We start from the raw sequence: 21,026 nt of genomic DNA, 5'->3' as shown, positions 1-21,026 counted from the left end.
AAGGTTACTTGAGTTGCATATCCAGCTGCTTCTGCCTCCTTATATGTTTAATATTGGAGGACTAGAGCCTACACCAACTCTCTGCTATAAGGCACCTGGGGCAATGACCAAAAAAATCCTTTGTCTTGTTTGGAAAATTTCCAGCCACAGAAAGCAGACGAGAGAGGGGTGCAGTTCAGGGAAGAGGGCTCTGGGAGAATGGGCTCAGCTTCTTTTTTTTTTAAAGATTTATTTTTATTTATTTAATTCCCCTCCCCTCCCCCGGTTGTCTGTTTTTCTGTGTCTTTTTGCTGCGTCTCGTTTCTTTGTCCGCTTCTGTTGTCATCAGCAGCACGGGAAGTGTGGGCGGCGCCATTCCTCAGCAGGCTGCTCCCTCCTTCGCGCTGGGCGGCTCTCCTTATGGGTGCACTCCTTGGGCGTGGGGCTCCCCTACGCGGGGGACACCCCTGTGTAGCAGGGGCACTCCTTGCGCGCATCAGCACTGCGCATGGGCCAGCTCCACACGGGTCAAGGAGGCCCGGGGCTTGAACCGCGGACCTCCCATGTGGTAGACGGACACCCTAACCACTGGGCCAAAGTCCGTTTCCCGGGCTCAGCTTCTTTACAGTTAGTGGCCCCAGGTATAAGCAGCTACAGTCAGGGCTTGCCTTTCCCCTGGGAGCAAAAGGACCATTGGAGAGTGGAGGACTGTATGGTCTTCTCTGAGATGAGCCTTTCTTAAGGCTCTCTGAAAAGAGGGAGTTGTTTTGAGGGGAATCTTGACCTTGCCATGGTGGGATCTGAGAGTCAAAAAAAAAAAAAAATCCTTTTTGCCCACTGTTTCCCTCACAACACTCATGTAACACCTCTCCTTTCCTCTTGCTATTTGCAATATATTCTTTATCCTGGATACAAAGATTTGGATCTACAATTAAGATAAAAGGCTTAAACATGCAATGAACTCTTCATTAGAAGTAACTTCTGTGCTCCCCACCTAAGGAATAATCTCATTGTCTACCCAGTTGTTCAGGTAGATTACTGGATACTGTCCTTGACTCTCTCCCTCATACCACTGCATGTATGGACAGACCACGTCTTGGGATTCTACCTTACACATGGCTCTTATATCTGTTCATCATGCTCCGTCTTCCCCATCTCTACCTTAGTATATGCCCTTTTCTTCTTTATCCAGGTTCCCAATCTCTCTTCATGCCCATTTGTCAACTATCATTAGAGGCATTTTTATAAAATACAAATCATGGCATGCCCCTACTTGTTTATTATTCCAGATTGCTCAAAGGATGAAGTCCTCACCATAACAACTCAACTTTTCTTGACCTGCCTGGCCTTAATCTTGTTTTCCACCCCATACTCCCTACTTTCCTCCCCATATTTCAGAGCACTGTGCTCATTGCTTTGATTTCAGTTCTGTCTTTGTTTTTGGCCCCTGAGGATTTCCTTTCATTTCACTTGAACTCAGCTTTTCATTTAAAAAGATTTATATATCTTGTATATATTCTTTTTAGGGCCAGCACTTTCAACTCTCTCCATTTTAAACATCTCTGAGTCATTGTGCTGCAAGTGAGATTCTTTTAAATCAATAAAATCTGGAATTTGTTTTGTTTTTGTATGACCATAATGCTTCTTTTAATAAGCAAAGTTAATTCATTTACATTTATTGTGCTTACTGATATATTTGGGTTTATATATGCCAATTTTAATTTATTTTTTTATCTATGATATTTATTTGTTTCATCTCTTTTTTTTTCTTTTCATGGCATATTTTGGTTTAATTGTATTCTTTTAAGTTCCAATTTCCCTTTCCCCCCACTGGCTTGAAACTTATACCTTTTTCTAACAAGGTCTAAAACTTGGCAATATCAATATTTCAAGACAAGGAAATATTTCAACTTATACTCATTTTTATTGTTGTCATTTATTTTACATCACCATATTTTTAACATCTCTCCCAATGTATCTGTTAGTATCATCATCGATTTTAATGGTCAATATTTATTTACCAAGATAATTTTTTTAAACCACTTTCTCTGTTTCCTATTGAATCTTGACTTTCATTTCTCCCTTCTAGGTTTGTTTATTTTCATATTTTTTTACATATTTCAGCACATTTCTATGGGTTGTAAGCTCTTTTAGTATTTTTATGTCTGAAAATGCCTTTATTTCACCTCCTTTCTTAAATAATACTTTAGCTGTATATGGGAAAAATTTAAAACACAGAAATTTGAAAGAATTGTACAGTGAACACCTATGTATAATCTAGGTTTATGTATCTAGGTTTATATATAGGTATATATATTGTAGAATGTAGATACTACAAATGTTAGCATTTTGCTGTATTTATTTTATCCACACCTCTCTCCGTCCACCTTATTTTTGATGTAGTGCAAAATAACTTGCAGACATTTATACATTTTACCCCTGGATACTTTAGCTTATATATTATTAACTAAGGCTCAATATTTGTTTGGATTTCCTTTACTGAGATAAAATTTACATTAAGCATAGTACTTAAATATACAATTTTATGAATTTTGACAAATGCATACAGCTGTATAAACCATACTGTCATCAAGACATAGAATTCTACCATCATCCCAGAAAGTTATTGCATGTCCCTTTTCAGTCAATCCCTACTACTCCCCTTGAGAGGCAAACACTGTTCTGATTTCTTTTTCACCATAACTTAGATTGCTTGTTCTAGAATGTTATATGAATGGAAGCATACACTATGTACTCTTTTGTCTAAGGATTTTTCACTCAGCGTAATATTTTTTGAGATTCATTCATCTTGCTTACTTTATCTGAAGTTTGTTTCATTTTACTACTGAATAGTATTCTTTCATATGAATACCACAGTTTGCTTATTCATTCCACTAGTTAGTATTTAGGTTTTTTGGCTATTATGAATGAAGTGATATGAATATTCTTGAGCAAGTCTTTTTTTGGGATATATGAGGAATTTCTGGGTTATAGGGTAGGTGAATATTTAGTTTTTTAAGAAACTGCCAGGCTATTTTCCAAAATAATTTTTATTTTCCATTGTCACAAAAATGTAACAATGATGACTCCATGTCTTTGTCAACATTTTGTGCTGTCAGTCTTTTTAATTTTAGCCACTCTGGTGGGTATGTATGTGAGCTCATTGTGTATTCCATTGTTTTCTGACTCTTGTTTCTGGTGAGATCTCTGATGTCAATATGATTTTCATTTCTCTGTAGAGAAATATGATTAGCCTTTCCTCTGGTAGTTTTTGAGATTTTCCCTTTTCCTTTTTTTTTTTTTTCATTCACAGTGTTGCGCTACCACCACCACCATCCATTACCAAAACCTTTCCTTTTATGTTCTGAAGTTTCACTGCAATATGCTTACATCTGGATTTGTTGGTTTTCATCTACTCTGCCTTTTTCAGTTTTAGAACTAATATCTTACTCCAATTCTGAAAAATCCCTACTCATCATCTCTTTAAATATTACCTCTTTCCCACCCTTTGTTTTTTCTCCTTTGGGAATTCTTTTTAGATATATGTTGGATCCTCTCATTCCATATACTGTGTTTCTCATTCTTTAAGTTTTCTATCTATTTATCTCTCTGTGCTAATATCTGTGTAGTTTTCTTTTCAAGCTTCTAATTCTCCCTTTAATTGGTTCTAGATTACAGTTTAACATACCTATTGAACTTTTTATTTCCATCAATATTTTTTCAGTTCTTTAATTGCTATTTTTGAAAAATCTGCCTGTTCTTTTGTCATAATGTCTTGTTCTCACTTTAAGGATTATATATATATACACATATATATATATATTTTTTAAAGATTTATCTTATTTATTATTTATTTTTCTCTCCCCGCCCCCCACCCGGTTGTCTATTCTCTGTGTCCATTTGCTGCATATTCTTGTTTTTGTCCGCTTCTGTTGTTGTCAGCAACATGGGATTCTGCGTCTCTTTTTTGTTACGTCATCTTGCTGCATCAGCTCTCCATGTGTGCGGTGCCATTCCTGGGCAGGCTGGACTTTCTTTTGTGCTGGGCGGCTCTCCTTAACAGGGTGCACTCCTTGTGCGTGGGGCTCTCCTACGTAGGGGACACCCCTGCGTGGCACGGCACTCCTTGCGCGCATCAGCACTGCGCATGGGCCAGCTCCACACGGGTCAAGTTGGCCTGGGGTTTGAACCGCGGACCTCCCATGTGGTAGACGGATGCCCTAACCACTGGGCCAAGTCCACTTCCCTATATTTTTTCTTAAAATGAGTATTTTCTAATATATCTAAAAAGTCTCTTTAAGATTGCTCCATTATCTTTCATTCTTCATTCATCATTTTCTCCACTTTGTTATTTACTGTTTCATCTTGTTGAATTATTTTGTATATTTTGTAATTATACCTATATGGTCACTATTGGGGGAATTTTATCAGTCTGGGCCTTAAGGTGTACCAATTTGTGTAGGTTTTTTCCTGGGGCTGGGGGTGGGGGCGGGGGAGAAAAGTTTCTTATTGGCTTCTGACAGGGCTATGTGAGATTTTTACATAAATTTCTTAGCGCAGGGTTCCTATACTGTGAGGATAGTTAGAGGGATTCTACCCCATGTATGTGTCATGTTTAGTGTAGAGGTTCTGATTTCTTAAGGTAAAATGTTTCTATTCATGCTCTGGTAAGCAGGAGATTTTTGTGCTAAGGCTGGTGGGTGCAATTTTTCTAGGCTCCTAGCTCCATGGAAGGATCCAGTTCCAGTATCCTACCATGCATGGAGCCTATGTCCTCAGCTCATATCATCACACAAATACTGAAACCGCAGCCACTGAGGTGCATTTCTTCTTGGGTGAGCCCCTCCCCACTATGGGTTCCTATTTACTGCTATGGATTCCTTATTTCTGACACTCAACATTCCCTCTTTTTGCCTTTGTGCTTGGAAATGTATTAAAAATAATTTATCTGGCATTTCTATATGCTTGGAGTAGAAAGGGTGTGTTTATTGCACCTTAGCTTAGCCTGCTGTCTTGACTCTAAGTTTCTACTTACTCTTCAGCCCATAGTAATTTGGCTTCTTCCCCACTATTCCATTGAAATTGTTTCTACTAGGGTTTCAAATGGCCAATTAATCATTAGGTCCAGCGATGCTTTTCAATGTTTATATTGTACGGCCTGTGATACTGTGTTTATTCTTCCTATTTAAAGATTCTCCCCCTCTGGGCTTCTGCAAAACTGCTTCTCCTGATTTCCCCTCTTCTAAATTGCTCCTTCTCAGGCTCTTTTGAAGGCTCTGAGCTGGTGATTTCCAAATATCTGGCTCCACACAGGTGTTTCTCTTGGGTTCTAGACCTGTGTATCCAATTGCCTACTTGATATTTTCTCTGCAAAGTCCGTCAGGCACCTTAACTTTCCAAGACCAGGTACGATTTTCCACAAATCTATTTTAAGAAATGAAGAGGAGTAGAGTGATATCATTATTGATCATGAACTTCAGAGGAGGAGAAATTTTACATGAATGCAGAAATTTGAATGGGCCAGGGAGGAACAGGGCATATTCTCATCTCAACCTCAAGCTTCTAGATATACGGCTCATGGAAGAATGAGTATCTTCCAAAGGAGCAGGATCTAAGGGACCCCAAGACCTCAAGGAAGAACCTCATCTCAGTTAAGGGGAGACAGAAGAGCCTTCAGGGAAGAGATCAAGCTGAGCTGTGGCTTATTTAAAAAGAAACCAAAATTCTAGAGAGTACAATGGAGACAGGAAGTTAACTGAAAGGAAATAAATCGTGAAGAAGACAAGCACTCAGTAGATGACTGCTGGGATTCTCGAGGGCACAGGCCAATCATAACAGTTGTTGCATCCTCAGAACCTATCCCCGTGTCTGGTATATGATAGACTCTGAGCAAATGTTAGTTAGTTTTAAATGACTTTTAATCATTTGCTGTGAGGGGTGTGCAGTAAAAGAGCCTTGCTTCCTTTGATAAGAGGAAATGAGAAAGGAGAACAAGAGCTTTGGGCATCTTAGAAGACTATACCCCAATTCTATGAACATTTAAAAATTCCATGGGCAAGTGTAATGCCCACATCGGGGCGTCCTTCTCCCCCCGTCAATTGGCTTCACAGACTATGGTTCTCATTGAGAGAGATTCTCTTCCTTCTCTCAACACTGGGGAAATAGCTATAATCAGAACAGTTCTTTCTAATGGATATGGCCTGCTCACCTGTCTTCCAGCCATTGATTAGAAAATTGTGGTTAATAGAAATTACAGTCATTGGGTTATAGAAGCAGAAATTCCCCATATCTTTTGGATAACTCATGTACGGTGGCTGAGTAGGTGCAGGCACTTCTAGGTTCAGTTTCTCCTCAGCTTCTGTTGCCAATGATGCGTCCCTGGCCTGCCCCTTCTCACTCCCAGGCCTTCCGTGACTCACGGGCCATGTCAGAGAGGATCTTGGCTTCCTGAAATCTGTCACTTATACCTCGTGGACTTAGTGAAAGGAAAAAAGCGGCTCCTGTCTTTGTATGATGCCATTTGCCACTTCTGGTGTGTGGCATTGCCTTCCTCTTCATTTGATGGATATTTTTGTTGGGCAAAGAGATATTTCCACTGTCTTCTGGATTCTCATTTCCCAGGCAATCTGCAGATCTCCATCTCCATGTTCTTTCTATAGTGTAATGCTCCATTACCATCTGTTCCTTTGATGAGCTCACTGACAGCGTGGCTTAAATACACTTATGAGAAGACGAACGTTGTTAAAGTGTGTCTTTGTTTCAAGGGGCTTGCAATCTATCATGTGATAGAGACATAAAATGCCAAGAGAGTACAGGAGGAGAACCATGGAGGAGGAAGGGAAGGCTAGAAACACTGGAGTCAAACTTGAGGGTTTTTTTTAGAAGTTGTGTCCCTTTCTTGGTAGAAGTTCCAGGCAATTGCAGCCCCTTTTTAGCAGGGAGGGATGTAGGCAGTTCAGTTGTAACTCTGGTCACTGTTACTTAAAGTTGCCACCTTAAATAAAAAGTTGGGGAAGTGGACTTGGCCCAGTGGATAGGGCGTCCGTCTACCACAAGGGAGGTCCGCGCTTCAAACCCCGGGCCAACTTGACCCGTGTGGAGCTGGCCTATGTGCAGTGCCGATGCGCGCAAGGAGTGCCGTGCCATGCAGGGTTGTCTCCCGTGTAGGGGAGCCCCACGCGCAAGGAGTGCGTCCCGTTAAGGAGAGCCGCCCAGCACGAAAGAAAGTGTGCAGCCTGCCCAGGAATGGCACCGCACACACAAAGAGCTGACAAGATGATGCAACAAAAAAAGAGAAACACAGATTCCCGTGCCGCTGACAACAATAGAAGCAGACAAAGAAGAACATGCAGCAAATAGACACAGAGAATAGACAACTGGGGCGGTCGGTGGGGGGGGAGGGGAAGGGGAGAGAAATAATTAAATCTTTAAAAAAAAAAGTGGTTATGGCTTGGATGAAAAAATACAGGCGTTATAACCTGGTTTGCCAAGGCACATCAGTTTACTGTGAATCATTTACAAATGTGCTACTAAAGTTTGACAAATATGTAAGATTGAATTTTGCTCAAAATGAGGATTTCTGCATTATGGTGATATATTTCAGAAAGAACTTTAAGCTAAGCAGGTCCTGGAACTCAATGTAGAGTGGGGAACAGAAAACCACAAGTAAGAGGTAATAGGCATAATGTGCAACCTTTGCCTGTGAAAATTACAGAGAACATGAACAGGGCAGAAACCAACTCGACTCCCACAGTCAGGTTATGTTGAAGGCTGGCCAAGAGAATAGAGGAATAGCTGGATGCTTTCTGAGACACTGGGAGACACTGTCACACTGACAGTGACAGTAATTAATGATGACTACTCTTTAAGTGTCATTTTAGGTCTTTTAATCCCTTCAAATGTGCACTAAAAATTATAGTATTCAAAAAGAACATACACACACATACAATGGGCACTGAGAACCACTGTAAGTACATCTAAAATGGAAGACAACTCCTTGTAACTATTTTCTCATCAAGTAGCCTACCAGGGCTTTAACATGTCTCATCTCAAATGAATATCATCTATTTTCTTTTTATCCGAGCCACAGAAAATGAGAACTCATTAAAATCTGAGAAATTTTATTCACTCTCTCTGAGTTTCCCACCCCCCCCCCTCATTCTTTTCTTTATCTTCCTTTCACAAGCGGGACTATGAGGTTGTTTGATGGATTTTCAACATTGTCAGAAAAATCTCTCCACGGGTACCTTTGTGCAGTAGATAAAGCAGCCAGGAGAGCCTTATCGAAATGAACAAGGGGAGAGTGCAAGCACTGGCACAGCACCAAATGCATTTCAGAGTAAATTCTCTTCAACCACCATTTATTATCTTATTTGTAATGGAACAAAGGACCACTAGACGGAGCTAGGGCTTAAGAAATCACAGCTCTAAGCTGTGTGACTGATATGATGGCTGGAATGTTATCTTACGGGAGAAGTGTATCATCGCTTTTATTTCAAAGCCTACGCAAGCCTTATCTAACTCTGAGCTAACAGCAATCATGTATACTTTGTGTTTACAGGAACATAGGGTGATGTTTGTAAAATGGCCCAATTTATTTAGTCACTCTGATGATGACATCCAACCTTGGCAGAGGACTTTACAATTTAGAGTGCTGTTCCCTACATTTTGTTTGATCTTCCCGGCACCTCCGAGGGCTTGGCTGGGCAAGAATTAATTCCTCTACTTTTGAGATTAATGAACTAGGATAGGGTGTGTTGTGATATATTAGGACTTCCCAGGATGGTTAATCCAGAGAAATGAGGGTCCAGGGTCAGTTTTTTCTCTTACATTTTTGTATTGACTCTTGATCCAGCCTGGAAATAACTAGAAGACTATCAACTGATTCCGTTATGGGGCATAGACGTAGTCTCTGGCAACAACTCACTGGGAATATATACTAAAAAGACAGGTACAGGATATACACAGGTAGAAATGCCCTAAAATAGGTGAGCAAAGATTTGTCTTCGTCTCTGCTCAGAAACCGTCAGTGTATATGATTCTTCATGACACCATGGGGCAGGTATGAGGCCAGCACCTTATCCTGAGCACACTGCCCCATCGTTCCTCAAGCCAATACCAAATTTGTTCTGGGAAGCTGTCTTCCAGGCATGTGTCCCAGAGGCAAGCCCACTGTCCTGATGCTTGTCAGGGCGTTGGTTCCCTTTTCCTAACCTTACACACTGATCATGGGAAGCTGAGTTTCAGCTAAAGAGCATTAAGTATATACACGTATAATTCCTTGGCCTTTTGATAAAATGTGTGCTGGATAAGAGTAGACATTTATCAAGAGCTGGAACCTTTTGTGCCTATGGTTATCACTTAAAACAACCTAAATTAATACCCATGATATATAAAGAGACCATACAACGCAACCATAAAGAGACAAACTGCCCAGTTAAAAAATGGGCCAAAGACTTGAAAAGACAATTGTTCAAAGAAGAAATACAAATGGTGAAGAAACACATGAAAAAAATGTTCAATATCATGAACAATTACGGAAATGCAAATCAAAACTACAACATGCTATCATTTCACATGGCCACTATTAAAAACTAAGAAAACTGTAAATGATGGAGAGGATGTGGAGAGATAGGAATGCTTATTCACTGTTGGTGGGAATGCAGAATGGTGCAGCCACTGTGGAGGACTGTTTGGCATCACATAGTGACCCAGCAATACCATTGCTAGGTATATACCCAGAAGAACTGAGAGCAGTGACATGAAGAAACGTTGGTACCCCGATGTTCATAGCAGCATTAGTCATGATTGCCAAAAGTTGGAAACAACCCATGTGTCCATCAACTGATAAATGGATAAACAAACCATGGTATATATACATGATGGAATATTTCGCAGCAGTAAGAAGAAAGGAAGTCATAAAGCACATGACAACATGGATGAGCCTGGAGGACATTATGCTGAGTGAAGCAAACCTGACACAAAAGGACAAATACTGTGTAATTGTGCTATTAAAAACTAAATATGTTATGTAAAGTCATGGAATTAATAATTAGAATATAGATCACTAGAAAATAGAACGAGGGTAGAAAATGGAAAGCTGATGGTTAATCTGTGCAGACTTTAAAAAATATATTTTTAATTTTTTAAAAAGACACTTAGATTACACAAAATATTACACACAAAAATATAAGGGTTTCCCATATGCCCCCCACCCCCCACCTCCCACACCTCCCCACATTAACAACTTCTTTCATTAGTGTGATACATTTATTGCAACTGATGAACACATTTGGAGCACTACTACTGAGCATGGCTTATAGTTGACATTGTAGTTTACACTCTCTCCGACTCAGTTCTATAGGTTATGGCAGGGATTATAATGGCCTGTATTTGTCATCTGTGCAGAATTTTAAAAAAAATGAATAGAAATGGTGAAAGCACATCATGCTGTTTGTGACTAGCAGAACTATTATACAGATCTGACAGTGGTTGAAAGGCAAAGCCTAAGGACATTTATATTCCTAGAAGGAAAGCTAAAAAATGCAACAAGGAACTGTGTGGGTGACATTGCATTTTAAGACTGTTTTTTACAAATTATAAATACAAGTAAAGAAGAGAGAAAGAAACAGAATAGCAGCTATGTACAGCAGGGGAAGCATAAAGAGATTGAGAGATGATGATTTTGTTTGATTTTTGTTTATTTTTACTCTTATTACTGGAATAAAGAAAATGCTCTAAAAATGATTGGAGTGATGAATACACAGCGTTGTGATTATACCGAATACTACTGATTGCACACTTTGGATAGATTTATGCTTTATTAATATGTATCAATAAAATGGATTTGTTTAAAAAAAACCCACCTACGTCACCTTTTCTGGAGCTGAATCAATCAATCACTCTGCAAATCTGACCTCTTTAAAATACAACTTCGTTAATGACTGGTAAACCGATAGCTTCAGAGTCAGGGTTGGGCAACTTTCCTAAATCAGGCTGAGAAAACCTTTGGGAAGGCAGGAAGATGTTCCAAGAGCCTCAGAGGTCTTAGGGGCTCCAATTTAAAGGAAATCAAAGGAAGAGAGTTACCTCATCATGGTCCTCCAACACTCCAATTATGCTACCTTGTTCAGGTGAATCTATTCCCTTCACTGAAGGACCCAAGGAAGCTACCCTCCTCTCCACTTAGCCAAGGCTGATCCCGAGCACATTTACCGGCTGTGCCCAGATGATGGCGCGGCTGTGCCCAGATGATGGCGCTGCTGTCCCAGCCTTGGCGCACGGCCGCCGGCAGCTTCCCCACCGCTGCGGGCGCTCCCGCCGTCGGCCCGGTCTCCAGCAGGCCGGCTGGGGGGACGCGCCCGGCAGGGGGCGCCGCCGGCCACAACCAGGCGGCTCCCCCCGCCCACCCGGAGGCGGCTGCAGCCAGCCCAGCCCCGCGCGAGGACTCAGCGAGGCGGGCCGCAGGAGTGAGGCGCGAAGAGGGCGCGAGGGTGGCCGCCGCAGGGAGCCGCCGCAGCTGCGCCCCCGCCCGCCCGTGGCGCATGGGACGCCGCGAGCCGGGATCGCGCGCGGGCCCCGCGCCCAGCCTCCTGCTGCCGGGAGAAGCCGCGCCGGGACGTCCCCCCAGAACCTGAGCGGACGGGAAGATGACCATGGCCGGGGGCAGGAGGGGGCTGGTGGCCCCCCAGAACACGTTTCTGGAGAATATTGTCCGGCGGTCCAATGGTAAGGGGTGCACTTGGATTTCGGTGGCCAGGCTTTTTATCCGTGGCTCTCTTGCAGACATCTCCGGGCGCTCCGAGCCTGCAGATGCTGCAGAGCCCCCCGGGCTCCGCCGGGAGCCGCGGCGCGGACGGATGCCGGGGGCTGCCTGCCCCAGCACCCGCTTGGTGGGCAGGGCCGGGAGGGGTCTCACGGGCCCCCGTTCCAAGAGGAGGGCGCTCCGGAGGATGCCTTTTGGGTCTGTCTCACTCCTTTTCGCTCTCATCTTTGGAGAGTGTGACAGCTAATGAGCAAAGTACTGGGAAAAGTGATGGGAGCTGGACGCAGCAGGAGCGGCAGCGCTCTCCTCATCAGCACCCCTCCGCCGAGGCGCTCGTGGCTCTCGGGCTGCCTCCCCGCGGGGTAGAGCCAGCGGTGGAGACCGCAACTCCGAGCTGCGGCCCCCGCGTTGTGGGAGGAGGATTCATCACCCTACATCCCAGGTGTAGGGGTGTGGGGACTTGGGGACGCGCTGGCAGTTGCCTGCTTCCGCCCTTTCCTGCCCCACCCTCACCCACCTGTTCGAGGTTGAGGCTCTGAGGGGCAGGTGGTTTCCCTGGACTCAGGTGGGACGCAGAGGGCACAGGTGCGAACCTGGCATCGTCCCTCTCCCAGCCTCACAACTGTTCTATGCCACCCTTACATCTTCGCTCACCTATAAATGGCTAAACTCACCAAGCCTCTACCTACGCGTTACCCAGTAAGCCGTTGCACAGCCCGGGTCTGTTTCCCCGTGCGGTGAAGATGGACAGCGGTAGCGCGAAGCGCTGGCAGGCGGGAGCCCTAGCGGTAGAGACGGCAGGGGTGCGATTTCAGGCGCCTTCCGGACCCACAGCGGAGCGACCCTGGCTCCAGCTCTCGCAGAGCAAATAGGCGCCCTGGCAGGTAGACGCTGCAACGCACACCCGCTCACCAACAGGCTGAAATGATGGGGAGCCAAGCCTAAGGATGCTGTTTGCCGGCTCCTGGCCCCCTCTCCTTCTAGACACAGATGCCCTTCTTCATTTCAGGGGGATGTGAGGAGCTAACTCAGGAAATGGGTTTCAAAAATGCGTCCATATCACGGTGTTGGAGCCTTAAGAAGCTTGTGCTTAAAACTATGAGTTTCCATTTAGATTTAGTTAGAGATTTGGAAGCAGGGCATTGAGTGACGTGTGCTACTTATTAATACTCTTTAATTAAAAAGTGATTTAAGTTTATCTTATCAAAACTTATCAACTGGGATAGCAAATCATCATGCATGATTTAAGTGTAGTCTTAGACACGATCGTTTCTCTGGAGTACGTCCCTAAGGAATGAGAGTATTGAGGAATGCACCGGTCAGCCACCTTCCCCCAAGGTTTTCCTGGCTCCAGCTAAGGGGGCTTTTAGAGCAGGGTTACCGTCATTACCTAGGGATGCAAGGGGGTGGCAATTGCTACGTGAAGAGCTGCAATGCATGCTTCTGCCATAACGAAGGTGGGGGTATTCATGAATTTTTGAAATAAAATCACCATTTAAGAGTTATTTTGTTATTGCTATTGGCCTGTTAGGGGGTTTAGGAATCCCATTGCCGGTGGCATCAAGTTTCCCATATACTTCAGTGATGATTACACTCTTTTGGTGACAAGTCAGTATCCTTTACATTAGAGGGGAAAACCTGATTTAATGCTTTTGGGTGGAGAGAACAGTAAGAGAATCTTACTTACATGTGGCAGTAACAAGGTTCCTTGGGTTTTAGGAGGATCTGGAGAATCCTGACTCTGAGAGGGGAGAAAACCTTCTAGTTTAGTTGCTCTTTTTAGAGCCAAATCCTTTCTGTAAAGATACATAGAATGTCAGTAGAATAAGTACTGGGGATATTTTTAGCAATGGCCTTTTAATTTCAGCAGCAATTCCAACAGCTTGATTTCAATTAACCAACCAACCAGCCAAACAACATCAACAACAAAAACAAAACTTCCTGGGGAAGTTGGACGAACTTTTAAAATTATCTATTATTTCAGAAGAGAATATTGAAATGTGGGATTTATGTTTTCAGAGGTCTTTTTCATAATATTTCCTGAAGACAGAGGGAAAAAAGGCTAACCCTTAGAAATATCAAAATATCTGCATGCATTACAGTATTTTACTGTGACGGAACAGGGCTATTTAAAAATATTGATTGTCTCTTCCTAAAATATGCCAGCTTTTTTTGGACATTATGGTATTTAAATAGCATTTTACCTTGAAATAGCAATACTTTATAATTATTTTATTAGCTATTTTCTCCCGGTCATCCTGTTTGGTATTACCGTTCCTTTTTTACAGATCAGAAAACTGAGTCCTAGAAATATTAAGTGACTTATTCAAAGTGGCAGAGTATACAGTTTCTGAGGCAAGTGCTCTTTAGGCTACATATTATATCTTTCCTAGTAGTTTCTCCAGGCCTTCTGATATAGGCTCTGGAACTAGTTTTAATATAAGAAAATTACTCATACTATATTCTAAAGGGTAATGGAATGGGCTTTTGGGGGGGATTATTTTATCTGGTTTCTGGAATACCACAGAACTGCAGGATGCGGTAGACCTTAAATACTGTCTAGTGTACCTCTCCTTCCCCAGCACTGTGTAGATGAAGAATTTGAAGCAAGTGACTTTACCCACATTTTGAGGATAGAACTGATAAGGCCCCAAGCCTCTGGACGCAAGTATCATGTTCTTTATGGGACACATCATAACAACTTGTATTATCATTATTTTCTCTCGAGAAGCATAATATCCCAGTGGAGATTAAATAAAATGTTATATCAACAAGAGCAACATCCTCTTTTGCAAACAGCCATGCTACCACATCCAAACAATATAACAGGACAAAGGAAGGGCAATCTTTTTACTTTTGTTAGGGGTTTAGCAGAAGCCACAGGCAGGATAACGGACACTTATACATTTGTGTGGCCTGTTAAAAGTGCCAGGTCACTTTTCATAGAATATCACCTTTGGTTCCTCAGAAGCCAGCAGAGAAGGCACCATGTCTCCATTTCATAATTTAAGAAACAAAAATTGCTAAGGCTAAGTGATTTCAAGTGCAGTTAGTAAGCGGCAGAGTTAGAAAAAGGCAGTTAGAGGCAGATCAGGCACTAGACAGCATTGTCACTTGCTTGTTCATTCCATAAAGGTTCATGGAGCATAGTTATTGAACATTGGGGATATAATGGAAAAAAAAAAAAAGCTCCTTCCTTACCTTAGTAGCCCACATTTTAGTGAATCTTGGTCCAGTGTTCTTGCCTCTATTCCACAATATTCTCTGACTGTGCCTGTTAATTTGGCCTATGGTATTTAGAAAGCATTTTAAGGGGTTTACTGTCTTGTGGGCACTGAAGGCTAGTTTAACTTTGATACATTCTGAATACCATTTAGAAGAAGATTTGGTAATTATCTATTTTTTGTATTGTTGCAAAGTATCAGCAGGAATAATTAAGACCCCAGATTTGATTTGATTTTGCTTATGGACATGACACTGCCTGTTCAGATCATCTCAAATCCTTCTATTGACTTTGTTGCCATGTAGGCAAAACCAGTCTTTGTCTTTATATTCATGGTTGGAAAGTGTTGTGCTGGAATGTTTTTTGATGGTTGCTGAAATCCGCAGGCACTCACTGTCAGAATGTTCACTGAAGCAAATAGGAGATCTGTCTTAGGAAGGCTGGCAGAATTTGGTGCCAGGAAACTACAAAAAATTTACTTTGAATGGTCCCATTCTAGGCAGAACATATGTTTTAGTGTTCAGGAACCTATATCAAACAATTGTAGGTGCCAGTAAGAATCCATGCACATTAGCAGGAGTGAAATATAGCACATTTTAGTACAGATTTATGTACATGTATAATTTACAGATTGCTAAATCAGCTGTGTTTTTAGATAGCAGTTAAGTTGGTTCAGGTTGTTGATATAATTAGTGAGCAAACAGGATGAGAGCCTCGGGTAGTGTTGTGTCTCCTCACTGATGTGTTCAGCCGTGGTAATATTTATAAAACAGAAAACTGATTACCATCCATTGTTGCTCTGAAAGGGGAATGGATGATAATCTGGATTATTACTAGCTCAAAGGAGCTTGTTTTTTTCTTGTAATATGTTCTAAGATAACCTTCAGCCCAGCTGTCTTTTGTTGAAAGTGTCAAAAAAGTTGAATCTACTGACTGCTGTAAGCTGGAGGAATGAGAGGATGATGCCTTGTGATTTGATGTAAGGCAATGGAGCTTCTGAATGCCAGGATTTTAATGAAATTTACCTATTTAAGTAATCTATCTTAAAAGAATAGATGCATTTAAAGAACACTCCGGGCAAATTGAATCCTTGACTTCATTCTTTCCCATACCAGCCCTTCAAATGATTGGGCTTCACTTGGCAGTTTCTTGAGGACTACCTTGAGTTTCTTCAGTTCTTCCTCTCCACTTGAGTTTTTGTTACATAGTTAATGGCTCATAAACAAATATTAAAATATATTTTAGCTATTTATTTAAAAGACCCCTTTTGGTAAACTGAGTATCTGCTTTGTACATTTAGGATCTTTGGGCTATGGTTTGTATTTGTGTGTTTCTCTATGTGGCCACACCTACAACTAGTGAGTAAAAGAAATAGAATCTCAGAATTTTAAGTGTGAAAGGGCATTCTGTACAACTTCTTTCCGGTGTTTGAAGCTTCTCCAGGACATTTCACCCAATGGTTGTCCAGCCCATGTTGAATAACTCCAGTGGTGGGAGACTCACTTTCTTACAAGGAGCATTCTGTTAAGCAACTATAGTTGTGAACTGTGTCCTTCCTTTTCTTTTCCTTCTTTCTCCTTTTACTTTTTTCCTGTTGTTGTTGTTTAGTCTCACCAAAAATCTGTCCCCTTATTGCTACAGTCATTCAAGACCTGTCATGCGGAGCACAGCTGCCCTAGCCCATTCCTTTTCCAGCCAATAGCATTTCTTTTTTGTAATTTGATGTTATCTTATCTTTTCTTTATTCTTTTTTTTAAACTTTATTATTGTTTAATACCACAAATAGAAAAATATGTAAATAATTTTGTACCTTTGAACACATTTTTATAAAGTGAACACCATGTAATCACCACCTATGGTAAGAATAGAACCGTACCAGGATTCCAGAAGCCCTTTGCAGCCCCTCCTGATCCCAACTCTCTTACCTCCTTCCCAAAAGGAAGACATCTGATTTTAGGGTCATTACTCTTTTGCTTTACAATCTTCCCACCTAGATTTGCATTTTTGAACATTACAGTTTATTCTGTTTGTTTTTGAGCTTTATTGCATGAAATCATAGAGCATGTTTTGTCTGTTGGGGACTCATCAATGCTTTTGCATGTATTGTCAGTTCCATTTCACTGTTGTGTGCATTTCCTGTTGATAGACATGAATTTTTTCCAGTTTTTTGTTTGTTTGTTTGCTATTGACAGTGCCAGGAGGAAATATTCTTGCACATGTTTTTTGGGCATGTGAGCACGTTTCCCTTGGATTGACCTAGTATACAAATGTTTAATTGTGGTAGATGGTACCAAACAGTTTCCAAAGTTATCAATTTACACTTCTCTAGCAGTATGAGAGTTCCCAGCTTTCCACATCCTTGCCAACTTTTGGTTTTCTCCTTTTCTCTTTAACAATAATATTCCCTAAATAATGTATTATAATAAAACAAGGTCATCTAGGGTTATGCTGGTAATGAGCTTATGATCAAAATGAAAACAAAACTTGCTTCATGTCCTTTGGGAAGATTGGTATATACTGTGCGCTTAAATATTCTTGTGAGCTCCCTTACTCAGTGAGCTCCTGTCTGGGGCCTGGACTCATGATGATAAATGACATGAAAGATTTGCTCAGTTAGAGTTTTGTGCAAAGGACATTTGCAAGGGTAGTTTTTTTTTTAGGAAATTCATTTTCCTACATTGGGTTGTCATAAACCCTGGGAGAGAGATTATGTAAGAATAAGAGCTAGAAGTGAGAAGGAACTAGGAAGTGAGCGATATATGCTTGTCTCAGTAAAAGAAATAAAATGACTTTCAAAGTAATTAACAGCACTGAATTATATATTTGAATGTAGTTAAAGGGGGGGATTTTTGGTTGTATAAATATTAATATAATTTTTTTAAAAACCCATGGAATTGTACTACACAAAAAGTGAACCCTAAGTTAAACCATGGACTATAGTTAACAGTACAGTTATAAAAATATGCTTTCCTCAATTGTAACAAACACCACACCAATGCAAGATGTTAATAATAGGGTGATGTGGTGGTTTGAAGCTGCCTGTATCCCAGAAAAACATGTTCTTAAACCTAATCCGTTCCTGTGGGTGTGAACACATTGTTAAATAAGACCTTTTGATGAGGTTACTTCAGTTAAGTTGTGGCCCACCTCCATCAGGATGGATCTTAATCCTATTACTGAGTCCTATATAAGCATAATGAAATTTGGATGGACAGAGAAAGAGAAGCCACAGACAGAGCAGCCGGAAGCTGCATATCAATGGAATCTGGAAGAAAAGGGAGATGCGGAGATGCCACCATGTGCCTTGCCTGTGACAAACTAAAAACCAAGGATTCCTGGCAGCCAGCCCCAGAGCGCCACAGTCTTTTGGAAGACTGACGATGCCTTGAATTGGACTTTCTCTTAGCTACAAAACCATAAGATAGTAAAGTTCCATTGTTTAACCTGACCCATTTCATGGTATTTGGTTAAGCACCCTAGGAAACTACAACAGGTGGTCTACGGGGATCCTGTATTTTATGTGTGATCATTCTTCTCCAGGAAAAAATAAAAAAACAAAAAAACATAAATGACTTAAGAAAGGGCACAGATTTAGTGGAGGAATCTCAAAGAAAAATGAAAACTAAAGCTTGTGATTCTGTGTCATATACATGGAAGGTGTACTTTGTGTCAGATATGGTGCTGGTGACTGGGCATTCCAAAGAGACTTTTTTGACGGCGGTTCTCATTTGGGATCGCATGTGAAGGCCAGCACCTCTGTAAATCTCTTCAAAGCTTTGAGAGGCCTTTTACAGACCCAATACTTATCATGCGTTTTTCCCAAACAAATACCCCACCCAAAATGATTCTTAGATTTTATAGCTATTTCTTTTTTTGCATGAGGTTGGATGTAGGATGACCAAATTCCTTAAGTCAATTTTAAAAGGTTTGCATAGCATGTGAAACTTTGTTTTGATGTTGTTGAAGTTTCCTTAAAAAAATCTCTTGGATTGCTCTCACCCATTGTGAGTTTTCAGCACATCCTAGAAGCTGGCATTTCATTGATACGCTGGTTGTTCTCTATGCAATTGCAGTCTCGCTGAGCAGATCACCGTTTGGTCAACTTCAACAACTACCCCACTTCCCAGGATACCACTCTAACAGTCATGCACTCCTGTTAATAACAAAATTCTTTAAAACTCTTCTGGTTGGATACTGTAGAGTTATGCCAATAATCAGTTTGCTTACTAATACTAACATTCATTATGTAAATAAAAATGATCACATTTTTGTGTCCATCCTATAATTATTAATGCAATTATTAACTGAGAAGTACCTCTAAACCATTGTTTCTTAATAGTTTTTTAAAGTACTGCAATGGCATCAGGTGTTTCTGTAAAGAAGAGATACAACCTCTCATTACTCTTCCTTCCCTAATGCAGTGGTACAGGCATCCTCCGCTGGTCTTCTCAAAGTGCTGATCTCAGCATTTGAAAGATGATACTATACTGACAAATTTTTATCAGTATTTGTCTCCTGTCTAACTCTCTTTTCTATTAGGAGTGGATTTGGAAAAGATATTTTAGACTAGACCTTCACAACCATGGCAAAGAAAATCCAATTGAGCGATAAAACTACATTTTAACTGGAAGTGGATTATTTTATTTACTTTCCACCCCATCATCATTATTGGGACTGAATTGATTAGAGAGCTATGCTGCTCTTATTAAGATTGTGCTTTGAGTCTCTGTGCGGGCCAGTGCCCTGTGTATCTTCTGATTGTCTCCCCAGAGCTATTCTCCTTCGTCCTCTACCCTTCTCTGTGTGCCAGGAGGCTGACTTGTATGGACCACATCCATGGGGTGCCTTGCTTTCTGGCTCCTGGCTGGGTTCAGCCTGTGGGGTGCACTACCATGAGGTGAGAGAGAGGGATGGGAGTGAGGTTGTATATTTATTCTCTTAGGTCCCTCCCTGCAGGATTACTTTAGCCTTGCTGTTTTCCTTGATCAAAGATTAAAGCTCCAGCTTGCTCTCTCTCTGTTTTGGTAGAGATGGGAGGCTTAAAGTTTCCAGCTGTTACTTAGTATGGGGTGCGGCGCTACTTCTTGAGGGTTTCCTCAGTGTTGTGCTGCAGCCAGGTGGCGCTGGCTGGTATCAGCTATCCAGACCAGGTTATGTACATCGCTTCTCTATTCCTAGCTCAGGAACTTCACCTTGGTGGCTTGAAATCTGCCATGATATGAGTGTTTACACCACAGAATTGAGCAAATCCTACAAATCAGATATTTTCCCCCAGAAAGTTGGCTTACCAGTACGCCACACCTCTGTAAATGGACCTTTTATTAAATGCTCCTCAAATTACCAATTTGAGCATGCCATGTTTTCTTGCTGGGACCCTGACTGATAGAGCAGTTACCTATTCTTTGGGTGAAGTACTTCCTCAGTCTTCCGTCTGGACCAGTATCAGTCATGGGCATAAATTGGTGAGCGGTGTGCGTGACAGTACTCCTCTCCCATATTAAAACACGTAGCAAAGCACACGCCTCACCTCGTTGTTCTGCTCAGTGTGTTGGTCATTTGCAGGCTTGGTAAACTGCTTTCATGTCCCTCTTCCTTCTGTTTGTAGTTTCATAATATCAGAAGTCTCTTTCTTAAGTTTATCAGAGACATTAGGAACCAGCTAATATTAGTTATAACCACCAGTTGTAAATATTGGTTACACTTGTAACCTTCAGCATGCTTAATAGCCTTTCTGACTTGTGTTCCTGGCAGCGTGCCCGAGGTTTTACGTGCGTCATCTCCTCTAATCTTCACCGTGGCTCCATTTTGTGCGTTCTCTCATTCTTCCTATTTTATAAATGCAGACATAGAGATGTAAAGAGATTAAGTAAATTGTCTTAGGTTAATTTCTAGTAGTTGAATCTCTAGTTATAGAGATTCTTTGGACTCCTTAATCGTTTTTTCTTTTGATTCCCCCTTGCAGAAGGACAGAGTAGTAGGACAGAGGTTAGGAACAGTGGCTTTGGAAACAGGAAGACTGGGTCAAAGTTTTAGCTCCGCTTCTTGGTAGCTCTGAAATCT

At 41.5% G+C, this 21,026-nt stretch overlaps 1 protein-coding gene across 2 annotated transcripts in view; it reads left to right on the top strand.

Annotated features, from left to right (window-relative positions):
• The first annotated feature begins 11,418 nt into the window (after positions 1 to 11,418).
• Positions 11,419 to 21,026, top strand: part of KCNH1 (potassium voltage-gated channel subfamily H member 1) — a 442,833-nt gene continuing 433,225 nt past the window's right edge. The window contains exon 1 of one of the 2 annotated variants that reach the window (XM_058275155.2): positions 11,419 to 11,706. In XM_058275155.2, coding sequence (XP_058131138.1) covers positions 11,628 to 11,706 — 79 coding nt within the window. In that variant the 5' untranslated portion in view covers positions 11,419 to 11,627. The remainder of the gene's footprint in view (positions 11,707 to 21,026) is intronic. The other variant, XM_058275156.2, reaches the window with a different exon arrangement.

The sequence above is a fragment of the Dasypus novemcinctus genome, chromosome 13, assembly GCF_030445035.2.
Source record: "Dasypus novemcinctus isolate mDasNov1 chromosome 13, mDasNov1.1.hap2, whole genome shotgun sequence".
Taxonomy (NCBI): Eukaryota; Metazoa; Chordata; class Mammalia; order Cingulata; family Dasypodidae; genus Dasypus; species Dasypus novemcinctus.
The sequence above is the reverse complement of the archived record's forward strand: the minus strand, read 5'-3'. Positions and strand labels throughout refer to the sequence as shown.